We start from the raw sequence: 16,185 nt of genomic DNA, 5'->3' as shown, positions 1-16,185 counted from the left end.
CGATATTGTAATGTACAAAAATATAAATTAGTTTACTCAGCTTATGTTTATGTAATTTATGGGCAATTACAAAAAATGAGCTTGAATTACAATTACCAGAGAAAATATTTACAAGTCAAGGCAATGTTTGCATCGCCAACATGGCATGGCATTCTGACATTAATAATAACGGACTTAATTAGCAAGATTTTTGAAAATTCGATATTAATTTTGACAACAATTCGAAGAATATAGTCTTTTAAAATGAGGTAGAAGTAATGCGAGTTAGCAAAACAACGCAAATCGAATGTGGGTAGTTATGAAACAAATTAAAATAGTGTTTGTTGAGTAAAACTGAAATTAAAAAATCTCTGTCAAAAATGCCATCATAAAATAAGTTTAGAAGTCAAAGTCGTAGGGGCGCTGCGGGCGTCTCTGCACGAGGGGGATGTTGACTTCCTCCGCTGATCTGAACACCTGCGGCGCGACCTGAGGCCTGGGAGAGGCGCGGATCTGTTGCAACTGCTGCTGCTGGTGGTGCTGCTGCGGAGGTGGCTGGCGGCGTGGCTGCTCCTCCTAAACGGTAGAATTAGAATGGTTGCTTCAATGGATCAGGCATTATATTTTTAAATTGTGTGGTGTTCGATATCTTAATTGTCTTAAAATAAAGAACGTGAATTAAGTGTTCTGAGAATTCGAATTAGGTCGTATTATTTTGCGTTAAATTTTATTATTGTAAAGGAGGTGAGACCGTCAATAATGTAACGATTACGAAACGTGTTTAATATACTTTTTTTGAAAAATGCCAAATTTTACCTATTCATGCTGCATCATAGCGTAACTGCTTTATAATTTATAGTGTATTCATTATTAAGAATCTCCATAATTGAGGGATGTATGAAAACCAACAAAAAATTTGCATGCAATACGCATAATTGACATTGTGATGGCTGGGTACGCGAAACTTACTTCGTAACAATGGATCTTTGACTGTTTATTGTTCTCTAACGGGGAGTTGCAATTTTATAGCTAGGATTAGACCAACAGTACTATTAGTACTCATGCTAGTGGTAAGATATCTTATATTCGCCCTTATAGCGACCACTGTACACAAGGTATTAAAACCCGCCATAATGGTCCACGTAAGTGTGTCGCGTTCCGAAATCAGTCTGTTTATATCCGGGTCTAACAGGCCGATATAATTATGTCGATTGCCGAGGGGTAATCATTGCTTGTCGGTCGACATTTTATTGGACCCCACGCCACTGTATTTACCATTAGGTGCAGTGGGGTGACTGTCGTGCACATATAAAAACGATTAAAAATATGAAGAATAAATAGTATTGAATTGAATCTATTAATCACTTTACACTATTCTAAATAAATATCGTCTAATAACGAAGCACTAAAGAGAAAACGAGATATACAGATAATATTGACGTTGCGCTACTAAATGAAACCACATAGTTATCTTCTTGAAAATAACACTACAATAAGTTACACAAACTTCATTTTAATTTTACGCGCCTGCCACTACTAGTGCTCTAAGAAAATTCGTCGCAGAGACATCACATTACATTCAGTCACATTTTCAGTTAGAAATACTACTCACTCACACGCCATATTCGCCCTGAACTACAAGATGATCGAAAAAGCAGAAAAAACCTGGGACTTTGGTGACAATATTCGTTATACATGGATAAATTTTGGCCCAATGATAATATGGTTTCATTGATAAACGCAAAATCAAAATAACCCTGTATTTCTATAAATGTGAAGTAAACTTAATTAGGCCACCTTTATTTCAAACGCAGTAGGTCACAAGGCAAACGATATATTTCCGCTCATTCGATGAGTTTTAAAGAGAAAAACTTGAGAAAGTGACAATACAATGCCACATAAATCTCGTCAAGAGCTTTGTTTGAGCAAAGAACATTCATAATGAACATAATAAATTTTATGTTACGGAAAAGTGTTTTATTCCTATAATTATATTGGCAGTATGACGTAAAGAGATTATCGCATGTTGTGTAACATGGTTAGGCTTCCTTACTTCCAATGGCGCGAAATATTTAATTATGTAGAAGGAATGAGTTTATAATTCTTGTCAAATTATCAGTAATCTAGAAAGCTATCTCGTACAGTTGTTAATACCAAGTATTTAGTTTGAATCCTGTTTTACGGACATAACAAAGTCGTCACTATGATGTGAGGTCCCATTGCACCTGATGGTAAGCGGAGTGGAATCCAGATATGACGATTGACAAGAAATGATTACCCCTCGCCAGTCGACATAATTATGCCGGCCTATTCGAACCGGTCACGATTATTTTTACGGAAAATGTATTTGTGTGTCTATTACCACATTTTTTTGGTACTAGTTTTAATCTAGACTAAATCTTACCTCTTCCTCTTCATCTTGTTCGTAGCGGTCATCCCTGTAGACTTCAGCGGGGTAGTACCTGTCGGAGTACTTGAGGGACACGTTGGGTTTCTTCTGGACCTCCTCCTCGTTGATAGGCCTGTAGAGGTACTCGTTGACGAAGTGGTACTTGGACGACTTCATGCAGATGTTGTCGTGTGTCGGCGGCATGCAGATCAAGTGAACCTGGAGATAGAAATTGACGTTGTGAAAGATGTTCGAAATTATTTATAGTTACTCATAATTAAGGTAAATGAGTGTTATGTGTGTAATATAAATAGGAATTTAAGTTTACATATTTCGGTTATGTTGTAGCATTTATTTTCTTTTACAACAAAAGTGCGTAGGATTCAATTTTGGTTGGTTTACCAGTAGTTTGCCAAACACGTACTAGCCCCCTGAGAGCATTAGCCTACGCTCCGCTTATTAGTCTTGATAATCTACAAAACGCGTATCCACTTAAAAGTTCTTTACCTGGTGGAAAGTAAATCCATCAGGGCAGATCCAGGAGTGCTTCACGCTGTCCTGGCAGTAGTGGAAGACTTCGCAGTTGAGGGCCTCGTCAGCGTAGTAACCTGTCTGTTTGCCGACGCAGTTGAACTTGGACTGTTGCAGGAGCTCGGACAGACGGTCGGGTTCCTCTTTCTCATCCTCCAACTCTTCCTCCACTTCTTGGAGCTGTTGTTGCTGTAGTCTCGCTGGACGTTCTTGCTGTGGCTACAAAGGAAAATGATATTTAGGATTAGGGTTGTGAAGCTAAATTTTGTTTTTTGACCATTGCTTTTTTAAATGCCGAGATGAATTTATATGGTCCCATCACCAGTAGCGAGAGACAAAAATGAATACGCAGGCTAACACCTAAGCCGTGTGTCCTGACATTGAAGCTCTTTGTGTCAGAAGCCCGTCACAATTCAAGGTCCCATTCTAAAAAAAAATTGGTCCTACTCGAACAATTACCCTCCGCTGCACTGGTCTGACCGGCGCCCTGGGTTCTTCGATGTAGACCTGTTGCTGCGCTGGTCTGGTAGGCTGGATGTATTCCTGCTCTTGCTGCTGTGGGCGTTGGTAGCCAGCCAGTTCCGCTAACGATGGTGTCGGCCTAAATCCGCTGGGCAGAGCGTTGTATGCCGTCGGTGTGTATGCTCGTGGTCGGAGGTTGCGGGACTCCTGGAAATTAATATTTTTTATGAGCTCGTTTATTTTAAACCTAAATTGTGTATATAATGCTTTTTCTTAAAAAAAATCTTATTAAGAAATGCTCTCGGTCGCTCCGCAATCTAATTTTGGTCTTGACATTGTAGCGCGGGCCACTTACATTATTTTTTGGAAATGGAATAGTCACGAAGATAATGAATTTTATTATGGTATTAGATCATAATCAATTTTAAGGTCTTATTATCCAAGAAGTTCTTTATTTCATAATTAACCAAGGAGTTCTCAGCGCAACCATACCTAAACAGGTGTGCAAATGATACCCGCAGTACTACCTTGAGTCTATCGTGAGTGGCGACTCGGGTCGTAGGGTTAAACACGTTCACCTGAGTGGCTGTACTGATATAAACGACAGCTCTGCTTACTATCCCTACTATAAAGTAGGTATTCTAGATCTTATTGGTTTAATAAAGGGTTAAGATTGTGAAACTGGCGAGGAGCTACGTTGGTGCGTGAGATCGGATTATTAAAAGCATTTTCAGTTCGAGAACAATATCAAATGCTTTTTACTTTCAATATTGAAGTAATGAAATAACTTCGGCGAATAGTGAGTCAGTGGGCATATAGTGATAGCTTATTTATTTTAGAATGAATTGTTTTGTAAAGTATATAATTAAAGTCATGTGATTCTTCGATGTTAAGATCTTATTATTGCATTGCTATGTTACAAATGTTACGTAGGTAAACGACATAAAAAATTAGATATTACGAAAAATTCTCAATATTATAAAAGACATTAATTTAAAAATCGTACTAGAACGTGACTTGAAAGACAATTTTACAGCATCGCAATACATATTAGCAAAAAGATGTTAGATAAGAAACCAACGTAAGAATTGTAGGCAAAAGAAAAACTAAACTGGCCATTCGATATATTGACTATTACAAGTCGTTTTTTACTTTTTTCCCCTCACATAATAGGTAATAGTGATACAAATTATGTAATTATTACTGGCAACGCAAAACACTTTCAATACCGTTGTAATGTTGCATTAATTATTTCATATTGTGCCGTGCGCACTGGAGGCATTCGTGCGTGCCGACATCCGCGCCATCTTTATTTTGTGCGTAATTTTTTAATTTAAAAATGGATCCGGGTGAACGGTTCCTATTGTCGTGCATCGTAATTTATTATTGCATGTGACGCCATTCTTTATTCAAAATTACATCATGATAATTTTGCTGCAATCGTGGAATAAAAAAAATATTGGTACCATATTATACTCCTAATTAAGTAATGGTATTAAGAAGTAAAAGTCTTGCAAGCCTTGTAACTATCAGTTTAGCATTATATTATTGAAATTAGTTAAAACGGAGTTTAAAATATAAATAGTTTATACTAAGTACCTATGTTCTCTAGACTTTAATCTGAAAATGGGCGCAAGCATTTGTTTTTCTTATTACGTTTTGGCACTTTTCTTCTATCTGCCACATGATTATGAATTCTCTCTAAATCACTCTATCTTCATTTCTTTCCGCTTAAGTAAAACGATTTGACGATCTAACCTAGGTAGAAGATAGAGTTAGTTAATATAAATTGAACTCCTAACGCACCTTAAATATCTGGATTTACAAATCAGTACATGTGCAAGCCGACGGTTATAAATATACATTTCATAAGATCTAGTAGCACACAATCATAATAACCTAACCGTGTTTCCGAATGAAGACCCGTTGGCGCCATTTGCATTTCTCTCACGCGATTGCGTGAAACGAAACGAATAAATAACATCTGTTTACAAATATAGGTACTCAATAAACGTATTTTGCATAATTACTTACAATAATTTGTTTAATATAAATGGTAATTTATGTAAATTAATGTAGGTTCTCACGGGGAGGTGACTAAAATACGAGCACAGATATTAAGATATGTGTAATAAAAGATATTAATAAAAATGTTTCCTAATTTGTCCGACCTATGATTGTAAAATATCATTTGAACGTCAATATATTATATATTTATAGCTTAGTGAAGATAACATTTATTATATTTGAACTACTTTATAATTAGAAATAGATAATATTTTAAATTAGTCGGATTTATAAAGAAAGTATAAAGAAAAAATCAAATCTTTTGCCTCAAATTGCAGATCAATCTTTTTAGGCCATGATTATTTCATTGTAATATGGTAAACTTGCACAGCGACGCTTTCCCGCTAAAAAAAAACAAAGTTCCCCTCTTATCACACGGAAATAATTTAAAAAGAAGTAATAAGAAAAAAATCTAATGAACTGCTTTCGACTTTCACTGTTAGCGGCCTTGTCTCGCGGACATTGACACTAAATGGTGTAGAAAAATTGCATAGACTGCCGCGGTTGTAACACTCTCGATTTCGGTCGCGTTCCGCCATGTTGGCAATTTTAGCGGGAAAAACTATGACTTCCAGATATTAACTAATATTTTGCAGTTTAAGCTATTGCTTATTGTAACCACTTGAAATATTACTGTCTATTATTCTAATGCTGAAATACAATTTACGAAAATATGCATTGATATAACAATTCATGGTTGCAATCGCGCTTTAAACGGGAATACTCCACAACATGCGCAATGTTTGAAAACGGAGTATTTAAGTTTAAAGACCCTGATGTTCATAATTCGAATCCATTAATTACATCGAAAGTATTTTGATTGCAATTTGGATTTATAATAGGTTGAACGTCAATACAATAACGGAATAAAAAGAGATTATTATTTGAATTCGTTTGATCGATAGATAACATCGATACGTGTCGATTACCGGACGTAGTCGATGTTAGAAGTATTCTAAAAGATTATTAATTTGATTATAATTTCATTGTGGTATGACCTCTAAAAGATAGTTAAAGTTAATGACTTGCATTGTGCAAGTCGTGACAATACGTTATGATAAAGTCAGTCAGCTTAGAAATTAAAGGTTTTTTTAACCCGTTAGCTAATATTAATTTTTAGTGAGATTTGAAATGCGTAATTGAATTTGTAAATTCAAAATATTGCTAGAATTGCTATGTACGGTGTAAAATTATAAGATGAAACGTGGGTGCATACACCACGCACTACTATCTAAGAACGCGGATATCTTTTATTTAAGAATGCAAACATATCTAATACGGAATGCCGGTGTATATATCAGATATTTAGAAAGGACTCTTTCAATTTAACTTTAATTAGCTTTAATTTTTTTTTTATTCAATTAAGTATAATTAGAACGTGATACTTCCTCAGTATTTTTGCTCATCTTAATTATGTGATAATCATGTAACGTTTCAAACCTCTTGGTCCAAGGCCAGTTCGCCGCTCTCTTCTTCGCCCACTCCGGCGTCAGGGATGCTGTCCTCCTCTTCTGAAGCCATCGCTACTCCGAGGAGAAGGATCGTTAAAAGATATCGCCACCTAAAACAAGGAAAAATATTATGAGTGTTGTGTAATTTGTTTATTTGAAAGTGAACAGTCTGTTTTTATCTTGAGTATGGTAGGGCTACGAAGTCCTTTTTGGCTATAATAATAATAATAATAATAATATCAGCCCTGTATTATATACTTGCCCACTGCAGAGCACGGGCCTCCTCTACTACTGAGAGGGATTAGGCCTTAGTCCACCACGCTGGCCTAGTGCGGATTGGTAGACTTCACACGCCCTCGAAATTCCTATAGAGAACTTCTCAGGTATGCAGGTTTCCTCACCATGTTTTCCTTCATCTTCACCTTCCTTCCTTCACGATGTTTTTGGCTATAGCATGAATGAATCGACTAGCGTATCTTGTCTTGCCAAAGCCCGATGTGATATAACAATTTTGTTGGTGTTTCCTGTAGCTATAGGCCTATATCTCTTTCTACCATTTTTTCCTTCCCGAAATTGAAAGTGATTTCACATTTTCTCTTTCGTTTGTGGTCATGGACTGTGAAGGTTAGTTCCTACCAAGTGACTTTTTCGTTTTTAAACCTCAATGGACAAATTCTATAGAGAATGCTGGCTCTATATTATGCAATGCATTAGGACTTTATGCAGAACATAACAGACTTCTATTATTGGAACTTTGAAGATATTTGCAAGTTAAAGTATTGGCTAGACGTTAAATTTTATAAGTAGTATTCGAAATAAGAATTGTAAATATTGCTTTATCAACCAACGTTACCATTCCATTATTTGTTAAAAACTTTTTATAACCAAAAAACATAAAACTTGTTTAACATTAAGTACCCAGTCATCCGCGAATATAAAAATCGCATTGACTCATAATCAGGAAGTAAATCCAGGGTAGCTTAACATTTTCTTGCCCGTAATGAGCGTATCAAGATAAGTTGTATCATGAATAATTTATTTTCGAGACGTTTATGCTTAAAAATGTGTAACGATGCCATAATAAGCGAAATAATGATAGCCTGATGTAAAGCATGTGTGACGCGGTCGTCGCGAAATGGCCACTGTTACGTAATGGCGGCAATTTCACCAAAATGGACGCCGCGCATGCGCAGGGCGATTGTGTAATGTACCAACCTTTGATTTATTGGGATGACAGTGGAACTTGATTTTCAGGTCTTTATAGATACCCTATAGGTACTTTCACAACCACTTAAGAATGATCTTTAAATGTCGACTAATGTATCGTCATGTGTTCACGGAAAAAGATTTGTCCCTCAAAGCGTTAGACGTCCACCTCCAAGGTAGACAGACGAGCTGATAAAGCTTGCAGGCAGTGCTAGAAGTTGTTGCGTTAGATTGCGGAGTGCAGGCCATTTTCAACATATCGGCCTGAATATTTTTGAGAAAGGTCTATCCTCAACCGCGGACATGCTATATATAGGTCTTCCTGCTCACCCATAATTTAAGTGACTTGCGTCGCTTTGCAACTTCGACGAACATACTGCATCGTGTTAATAATACGATACCTACTAACAAGGATTTTAGGAAAATTATAAAAAATCTGAATTTACTAAGTGCTCTTTTCCACTAGCGAAAGATTCCCATTAGAATCACACGCACTGTGATGTAACATAGGGGTGCGCCGTAAGAGCTGGTTCTTAAATAACATGCCAATAAATTAACCAATGCTGATTTACAATATGATTTTAACGCTAGTTGTGACTTTGGTCGGTTTCGCATGGTCTTTTATTTGCATTAATTACCTCATAATATTTGTTGTTTTTTCATTGATTCATGTTTAAGGACGTTACTCATAATAACTAAATTGAGTTGTGTTGCCTCGGTGGCGTAGTACTACATGCGCGGTACGGGAGTGCTTTGAGCTCCTGGGTTCGAATACCGGGTCGGGTAGTGATATTTTGATTTTCTGCTTAGTATAATATATAGTCTAGAATTTGTGTCCGATATGGCGATAGGCTCTCAACCTCACTTGGCGAAAAGGGGTTCCCAGGTTGTGACTCTGCATACCTCCTTCGGGAATAAATGCTTAATGTGTGCGAGTGAATCGTAATCTGTTGAACCATGATATGTCAATAATAGACAGCCTCTACTTATTACATACATAAAAATTATAAATCATCGATACGTAACTTGTTACTAATTAATAAATATATCGCTTAAAGCCGGTTTTTATTTTCGAGTCGTCCTAATAACCCCATACCCGACTACCCATAAACAGCGTATTATGTGACTGATTTAAGTAGGTCACACAACCAGTGAGACAAGCGTGAAAATGGAAAGATTGCAAAGAGCCGCGTAATAGCAGGCGCGGCTGTACAATAATTAACATGTGAAAGTTTGTGATTACTGTATGTTACAATACGTAAGGTAAATGTCAAATGCCCATTGTTTTCGTTTTTGCTGTTGACAGTCATGCAAATGCCGGAGATCGCAATAGGGGACCGGCCTATGCTTGATTTTGTACATTATTCTATATGTAATGGTTAAAAATACGAAAAAGAAGCACTCCTGCGAAAACTGCATAACAATTGGTTAAAAAATGAGCGAGTAATTCATATTTAAAATATTGTAATGTGCTGAAGTGTGCGCGATGTGGGGATATCGCTTCATCTCTTTTTTTCGCACACGTCGTAATTCCCGATGACGTCACATGTGGATATTTCGTCTCTTTTCTGTTTCTTGTTAATTACCCCTTCCACCGAAATTCAAAGACTTATAACTTGTTGATTTTTTACCGGATTTTAATAATTCCTTCTGTGTTATAATTTATATTATGTAAATATTTGATAATAGTAAAGAACAAAAATGAGTCCGGTACCCTATTTATCGTTTCCCACCATAAACGTAAACGGTTTTATGAGGAAAATATTCTGTTCTAGGTATGTTGATGACTTTTTTGCAGTTGGTTAACTTTTTATCAAGATGGGCTGGACCGAATTTGTCTGGATAATTAAATCGGTTCGTATACTTAAGTATCAGGGCTTTTGGGAATTTCATGTCTCTCATTGGCATGAATCTGTTCATTTTAACATTAGGCGCCCAAACATGATCCATAGTCCAATATTTTTCCTTAAATTATAAAACATTATTACCTACTTCAAATGTCAAGATTTTGCTACAATTTAGGTACTTAATTATTATAGTATGTTACGAATGTGTATAAGTAAACTAATAAAATAAACCATTCTATAACCAAGGTCATGTTAATATGATTCATACAGTTTAGGCGAACTTTTGCATTTAAAACAAGTACAAACTTGACCTTTAATAACGACTATCATTTGACAGGCCAAATAATTCATAATTTTTGTAATATTACATTTATTGGTATCCTTTAATAATGTTTTTTCATTTATGGGCATCCTTTACAAGGAAATAAAAATAAAAATACTAATTTAGGATTTCCGTTATTGTTTATTCGTGATGTAAATTGGAATAGTAGAAATAAAGTAATCAATTTAATGATTTCCAACAGTTGAACTTCTATTTTTTTATTTAATTAAATAACTCGCTTGATGGGATACGCTACTACTGAGAAAAAAATGCGTAATAATAATGGCTAGAATACTTTAATACATATATTTACTTGCACTTAAGTACAAAGAATATGTTGAAGAGTTCGAGAAGTCTAAAACTATATACGAATGAAGTTTACATCGCATGTTTATCCAGTAAATAAATAGTTGTTATCTTAAAGTAATTGATTGTCATCATAAATAATGCAAAATTAGGTGCAAAAGAAATATTTTTTAGTGGAAACGACATCTGAGTTACTAACAGGTGGGAACATATTGGTTTAGCTTTATCCACAAATTATATGATTCTTTTTTAGCACCTATAACTAACTTTAGGTCTGTATTTCCACAGTATTATGAAGTCGTCATCCCGTGGTTCTTTTACTAAAGTTGTTTTTATAGTTAACAAAGTTCTGCCTATATCAACAACAATGCAACAGTGGGTAAGCGTAATGTTTTTACATGTTTTTTACCACCAGTCGAGCGACCTGTTGTTACTCTCATCAACTGAATAAAAACTCAATTGTGCAAAATTCTTAGTGACGAAAGTGACCTTAGCATTGTATTAAGAAAAACTACGAAGTGAAATTTATGTACCCGCCGAGAGATTAGAAATTACACGAACGCGATAAAAACTCGGTCGCATTGCCAAATTGAATGAAATAGAGCTTAAAATAAAATACATTCCTATGCTTTCTCTATTGAAACCATCGAGTCGTGAAATGGAAAACTAGCTAATGATATTTGTCCGATGATCCGTGAGGCCTTAGGTTCCACGCCAGGTCGGGCAATAAAAAAATATATTTTGTAATTGTATTTTTAGCTTAAAGTGATTACTTACTGTATATCTTTTGTCAAAACTACCTCAGTGGCGTAGATGTAATATTTACGCAGTACAAGAACGATTACCTGAGGTCCAGGGTCGAGCAAAAAAATGGTAGTGGTTGGGTTTTCAGATCTTAAAAATTACTTAGTTACAGACCGAAGTGAGGAAGTTGGCTGTGTGATACTCCCGTGCCTCGGTAAGTAGGTAAAGCCGTTGGTTCTGCGCCAAATTTCTCCGATTATGTCGAATTGCCGTCTCACCGGACTATGAGAGTTAAAGACCAGAGAGCGCACCTGTGTATTGCACACACTTGTGTACTTTAATATCTCCTGCGTACTTGGCTGATCTCCGTTGAGATTGGCCGCTGTGGTCAAAATTCGGCTTGGAGGAATTCATTCATTAATATTTTGTATAATGTGAGTTTTAGCGTCGCAATTTTTTCTGATGTAGAAAAAATTGGCTCGCCTTCCATGAAATGGCTTTAAGTTCGAAAAAAGGACGTCACTTCAGTCTACCCATTAGAGCGTTACGGCGTAAAGGTGTATTGCATATTATAGCAATCGTCTTCTGACCGGTGACTATATATCAACGCTTTTAGTTTTAATACTTAGAATCGTTGGAATGTGGCTCGAATTTGTAAGAAACCTTAGTTTTGCAACATTGCTCTACGAATATACGAGTCTATAATGAATAGATACATGAATTCTTCTCTTGGGAATGTTCTTGAATTTTATGTTCGTTTACTTGATGTTTATAATCGTACTAATAAAGAATATTATTATGAGTTTTACTTATTGTTTAATCGCATTATTCCTAAAGTTTTTGAACCAAAGTAAAACATTGCTTGCAGTGGCAAATTGTCCATATAACCCGATTCCTGTCGACTTTCCTTTCTGTAGAATCTAACTATCATTAAAACGATTTGCAAACAGTATATATGCATATTAATACCTATATTATGTTGTGTCGATTTACCTTTCGGAAAACTTCACCCTTCGCCACTGATTGCTTGTGTTTAATCAAAGTAAAATGTTTAATAGCAGGTCACATTCAACGGTAACTAGTAATGTCATCTAGTTTATAACCATTAATATCCATTTAAATATCGCTATACCATTTAAATTATATTCCTCATAAACTTATAAAGGATATAAAGTACTAACGCAAACAACTAAATAAACAGGATTAGGTAATTATTTTTTTATCCACAATCAATAAACCACGCTACATGCTGTTCAATGCTCACAGAAGGTCGTAGAAAGGCGATATCCTGCTGTAATGTATTGTAACACATTTTAATTGTATGCTTAATTTCGCTTCACGATTGTCTTTTATCGCAAGTAATCAAAGGTCGCTTGACAATAAAAACTCAGCTGTAATAAAGCTGGTCTACAAGGTACAGCTTTCTTGTGTAATAATAATAGTACGTCTTGTATTATATACTGTCCCACTGCTGGGCACGGGCCTACCACTGAGAGGGTTTAGGCTTTAGTTCGCGCTAGCCAAGTGGATAACTTTTGGCTTATGGAGAACTTCTCAGGTATGCAGATTTACTCGTGGTGTTTTCCTTTACCGTTTTAATCGAGTGACAATAATAGGCAAAGAATGGAACATAACTTTAGAAATGTTAGAAGTGTGTTTTTTGGTTTGAACCTGAGGACATTCGTCTCGGCAGTCCATTCCACCCCCATCTAGGTTATCACCATTTATTTTCGTATAAACGGGAATATAATAGAAAAATCTCGGTTTTAGTCCATATAATTCTTCCACTATATATTATATTATTTGCAAGTGTATAGGTAACGTGAAATTTTCACAAAATGTATGACGTTGATTCGAAAATGAGATTATTTCAATAAATTTACAGTCATCTAGCAAATCTTAGTTTAATAGAATCTGCTATTTATAATGGACCTAGTTTACGCTCAAATTGTTGATGCAACTATTAGTTTCATATAGTGTAGTTTTCTAGGCGCATTAACAAGTTGGTAGTGACTGTCACTACTCACTCTAAACCGCACCTGACATTAGGAAAAATACCGACATTCTAAAGGATCTAGTTCGGAAGATAAATATGGATATTTCAAAAGATCTGGGCATGCGGACGTGCGCGCAGTTTCGTTACGCAATATCCGAACGATTCCCGCATTGGAAGTGACCACATCTAGCTAAGACTCAAGGCTATTTGCGACTAGTTGGGCATTAGGTAGAGCCGGTAATATAGAGCAATTTTATTGCCAAATTAAATTGATCTTTATTTTATTAATAGTGAGAAATGTAGAGTAGTAGAGTAGACTGTCCATGAGACAAAAGAAATCAGCTTCAAATAGCCAAATGACTTGCGTATTGTTCATAAAATCAACAAGTCCCTCGTTTGCCAACCCCTATTTATAGGTGGGTAACACATTTACACTGTCTGGTAATTTAGATGACCCTTGTCATTGAGTATCGCTGAAAATAATGCTGCAGCTTGCAGTCGTGAGTACTTTCAGCTACAATTGATTACATTAACATCAACCAAAGAACAATACAACAAACTCCAAACACCTATTTCATTGTCAAATTTAACGCAACAAGCATTTCGTCAATTAATTGCTTTGCGTGGAAAACGGGTTTTAATAAATATTCGTGCAATCGGCATTGTTGACTTGACTTTGAAATAATTTTACGAGATCACGGAAACATTAGGCTTAGTGCGGCGTGGCGGCACGCGACAGCGGCTACTGCGTTTGTGGAATATCGACATTGATTGTATGCCTCCGGGCCGTAGTTGCATTGACGGACCAATGCCGTACTAAATTCTTGGGTTTCTTCCTCATTAAGCTAAATGAGTTTTTCTGCCCAGTAGGTATCAATTTGGAGTCTGGAATCGATGCCCGGAAGGCTCACCCCTCGTCACACCGGACAAAAAAAAATTACGAAAAGTGGATGCATGAGTTGCGTTTCTGCCTTCCTTCAGGGATAAATGGCATAAGTATTAAGTATATCCATTATTTGTGTGTATATGTATGAAATTAATTGCGCAGACCGTGAATTTTATTTTTATTGGGTCACATTTGACACGAACGTCGGTTGTTTCACGTGACAATAGTTGTGGAATCGATTTGTTAGATTTGTGTTCGATTAATTGCATTTAATGGTTGTTTGAATGTTCTGAAAACTATGATAGCGAAAACAGATTTACTAAATATCAAATATGTAGGTTCGATCTGAATTTAAATTTTTTTAAAAATATTATGACGAGATTTATATCAGTAGAAATGATTTTTTCTGCATTGAATAATATTTTACCAACGGTTCATCTTTGTAACCATGCAGGGCAGAAATATATTGTATCGAACACCTTTTTTTTATAACATTGCGGCTTGAGTTCCGTTTAAAAATAGAATACGTAACGTATTCAAAATATCCGGATGATATTATTATCTACTATCTACTTGATCGACCGTTAATTTTAAACTAAGCCTATCTGTTTAAAACTTGCTTATTACAACAATTTTCTTTCAACCAAAACAATATTGCAAGAATTTTGTTTCGCTAATTTAAACATTCATGGACTTCGGTAATGAACAAATTTTAAAGATATTTTGTTTGACGTATTTTGTAAGCTGTTCCACTTAGCGCAAGTATATACTTAATCGATATCGATTGATACGTTTTGTAATCGATTTGGGACGCGATCACTCGCCTGATACACTTTTAATGTAATTAGTCCATTGAAAAGTTACATTTGGGGTTGCGTTTTTTAGAGGACGCAATTTTATTTTTTTGAAGTGTAGGGGGGGTCAGTGTAAAGCTAAAACTAAGTTTGTGGGGTCGCCACCCTTGTCCCACGGCCGCCATCTTGAAAATAGGGGTTGAAATGGTTTTACGATGTATCTCTTAAACTATTTATCTGACAAAAATCTATAAACATTTTTTGTTGCAAATTAAATTCTCTACAACTTTGGTCTAGTAACTTTTGTCGTAGAACTATAAATAAAAAGTTATAAGCGAAAATGTTAAGAAATTCAATGTTAAGCAATGTCCATTGCAACGTCATCAGAACGTGTGTTTATAAGGTTCATAATACTTTTTGTACTCTCATCAATACCCAAATACCCAAGGGACCATTAGGGAACAAAAGAACATCTGCCTGCTATTATTATTATTATTTCTAACCTCTCTTATTGTAAGAATAGCTGATAATATTGTGTTGAAGTTGTCGTTCAACTTATATCTTTTAGTTGTGCTGTGCTTTAAAGACTTTTAAAAGTCAAAATGCTAATAAAAAAAGTAGTTTTCACTCAAGTTAAAATCGTGTCTAAAATCATTCGAAATCGCCTTCACAATTAAAAACAGAATAAAATACATCCGCACGTACAGAAATATGTAGCACAACTAAAAGATATAAGTTGAACGACAACTTCAACACAATATTATCAGCTAATCTTACAATAAGAGGTTAGAAATAATAATAATAATAGCAGGCAGATGTTCTTTTGTTCCCTAATGGTCCCTTGGGTATTTGGGTATTAATGAGAGTACCAAAAAGTATTATGAACCTTATAAACACACGTTCTGATGACGTTGCAATGGACATTGCTTAACATTGAATTTCTTAACATTTTCGCTTATAACTTTTTTATTTATAGTTCTACGACAAAAGTTACTAGACCAAAGTTGTAGAGAATTTAATTTGCAACAAAAATGTTTATACATTTTTTGTCAGATAAATAGTTTAAGAGATACATCGTAAAACCATTTCAACCCCTATTTTCAAGATGGCGGCCGTGGGACAAGGGTGGCGACCCCACAAACTTGGTTTTAGCTTTACACTGACCCCCCCTACACTTCAAAAAAATAAAATTGTGTCCTCTAAAA

At 35.6% G+C, this 16,185-nt stretch overlaps 1 protein-coding gene across 3 annotated transcripts in view; it reads right to left on the bottom strand.

Moving 5' to 3' along the window:
* Positions 1 to 40: 40 nt before the first annotated feature.
* Positions 41 to 16,185, bottom strand: part of LOC115443441 (GATA zinc finger domain-containing protein 10) — a 31,068-nt gene continuing 14,923 nt past the window's right edge. The window contains exons 2-6 of one of the 3 annotated variants that reach the window (XM_030168841.2): positions 6,869 to 6,989; positions 3,347 to 3,568; positions 2,876 to 3,118; positions 2,384 to 2,587; positions 41 to 555 (exon numbers count right to left, since the gene is read on the bottom strand). In XM_030168841.2, coding sequence (XP_030024701.2) covers positions 379 to 555; positions 2,384 to 2,587; positions 2,876 to 3,118; positions 3,347 to 3,568; positions 6,869 to 6,989 — 967 coding nt within the window. In that variant the 3' untranslated portion in view covers positions 41 to 378. The remainder of the gene's footprint in view (positions 556 to 2,383; positions 2,588 to 2,875; positions 3,119 to 3,346; positions 3,569 to 6,868; positions 6,990 to 16,185) is intronic. The other 2 variants (XM_030168850.2, XM_030168859.2) reach the window with 2 other exon arrangements.

This window comes from Manduca sexta, chromosome 23, assembly GCF_014839805.1.
Source record: "Manduca sexta isolate Smith_Timp_Sample1 chromosome 23, JHU_Msex_v1.0, whole genome shotgun sequence".
Taxonomy (NCBI): domain Eukaryota; kingdom Metazoa; phylum Arthropoda; class Insecta; order Lepidoptera; family Sphingidae; genus Manduca; species Manduca sexta.
The sequence above is the reverse complement of the archived record's forward strand: the minus strand, read 5'-3'. Positions and strand labels throughout refer to the sequence as shown.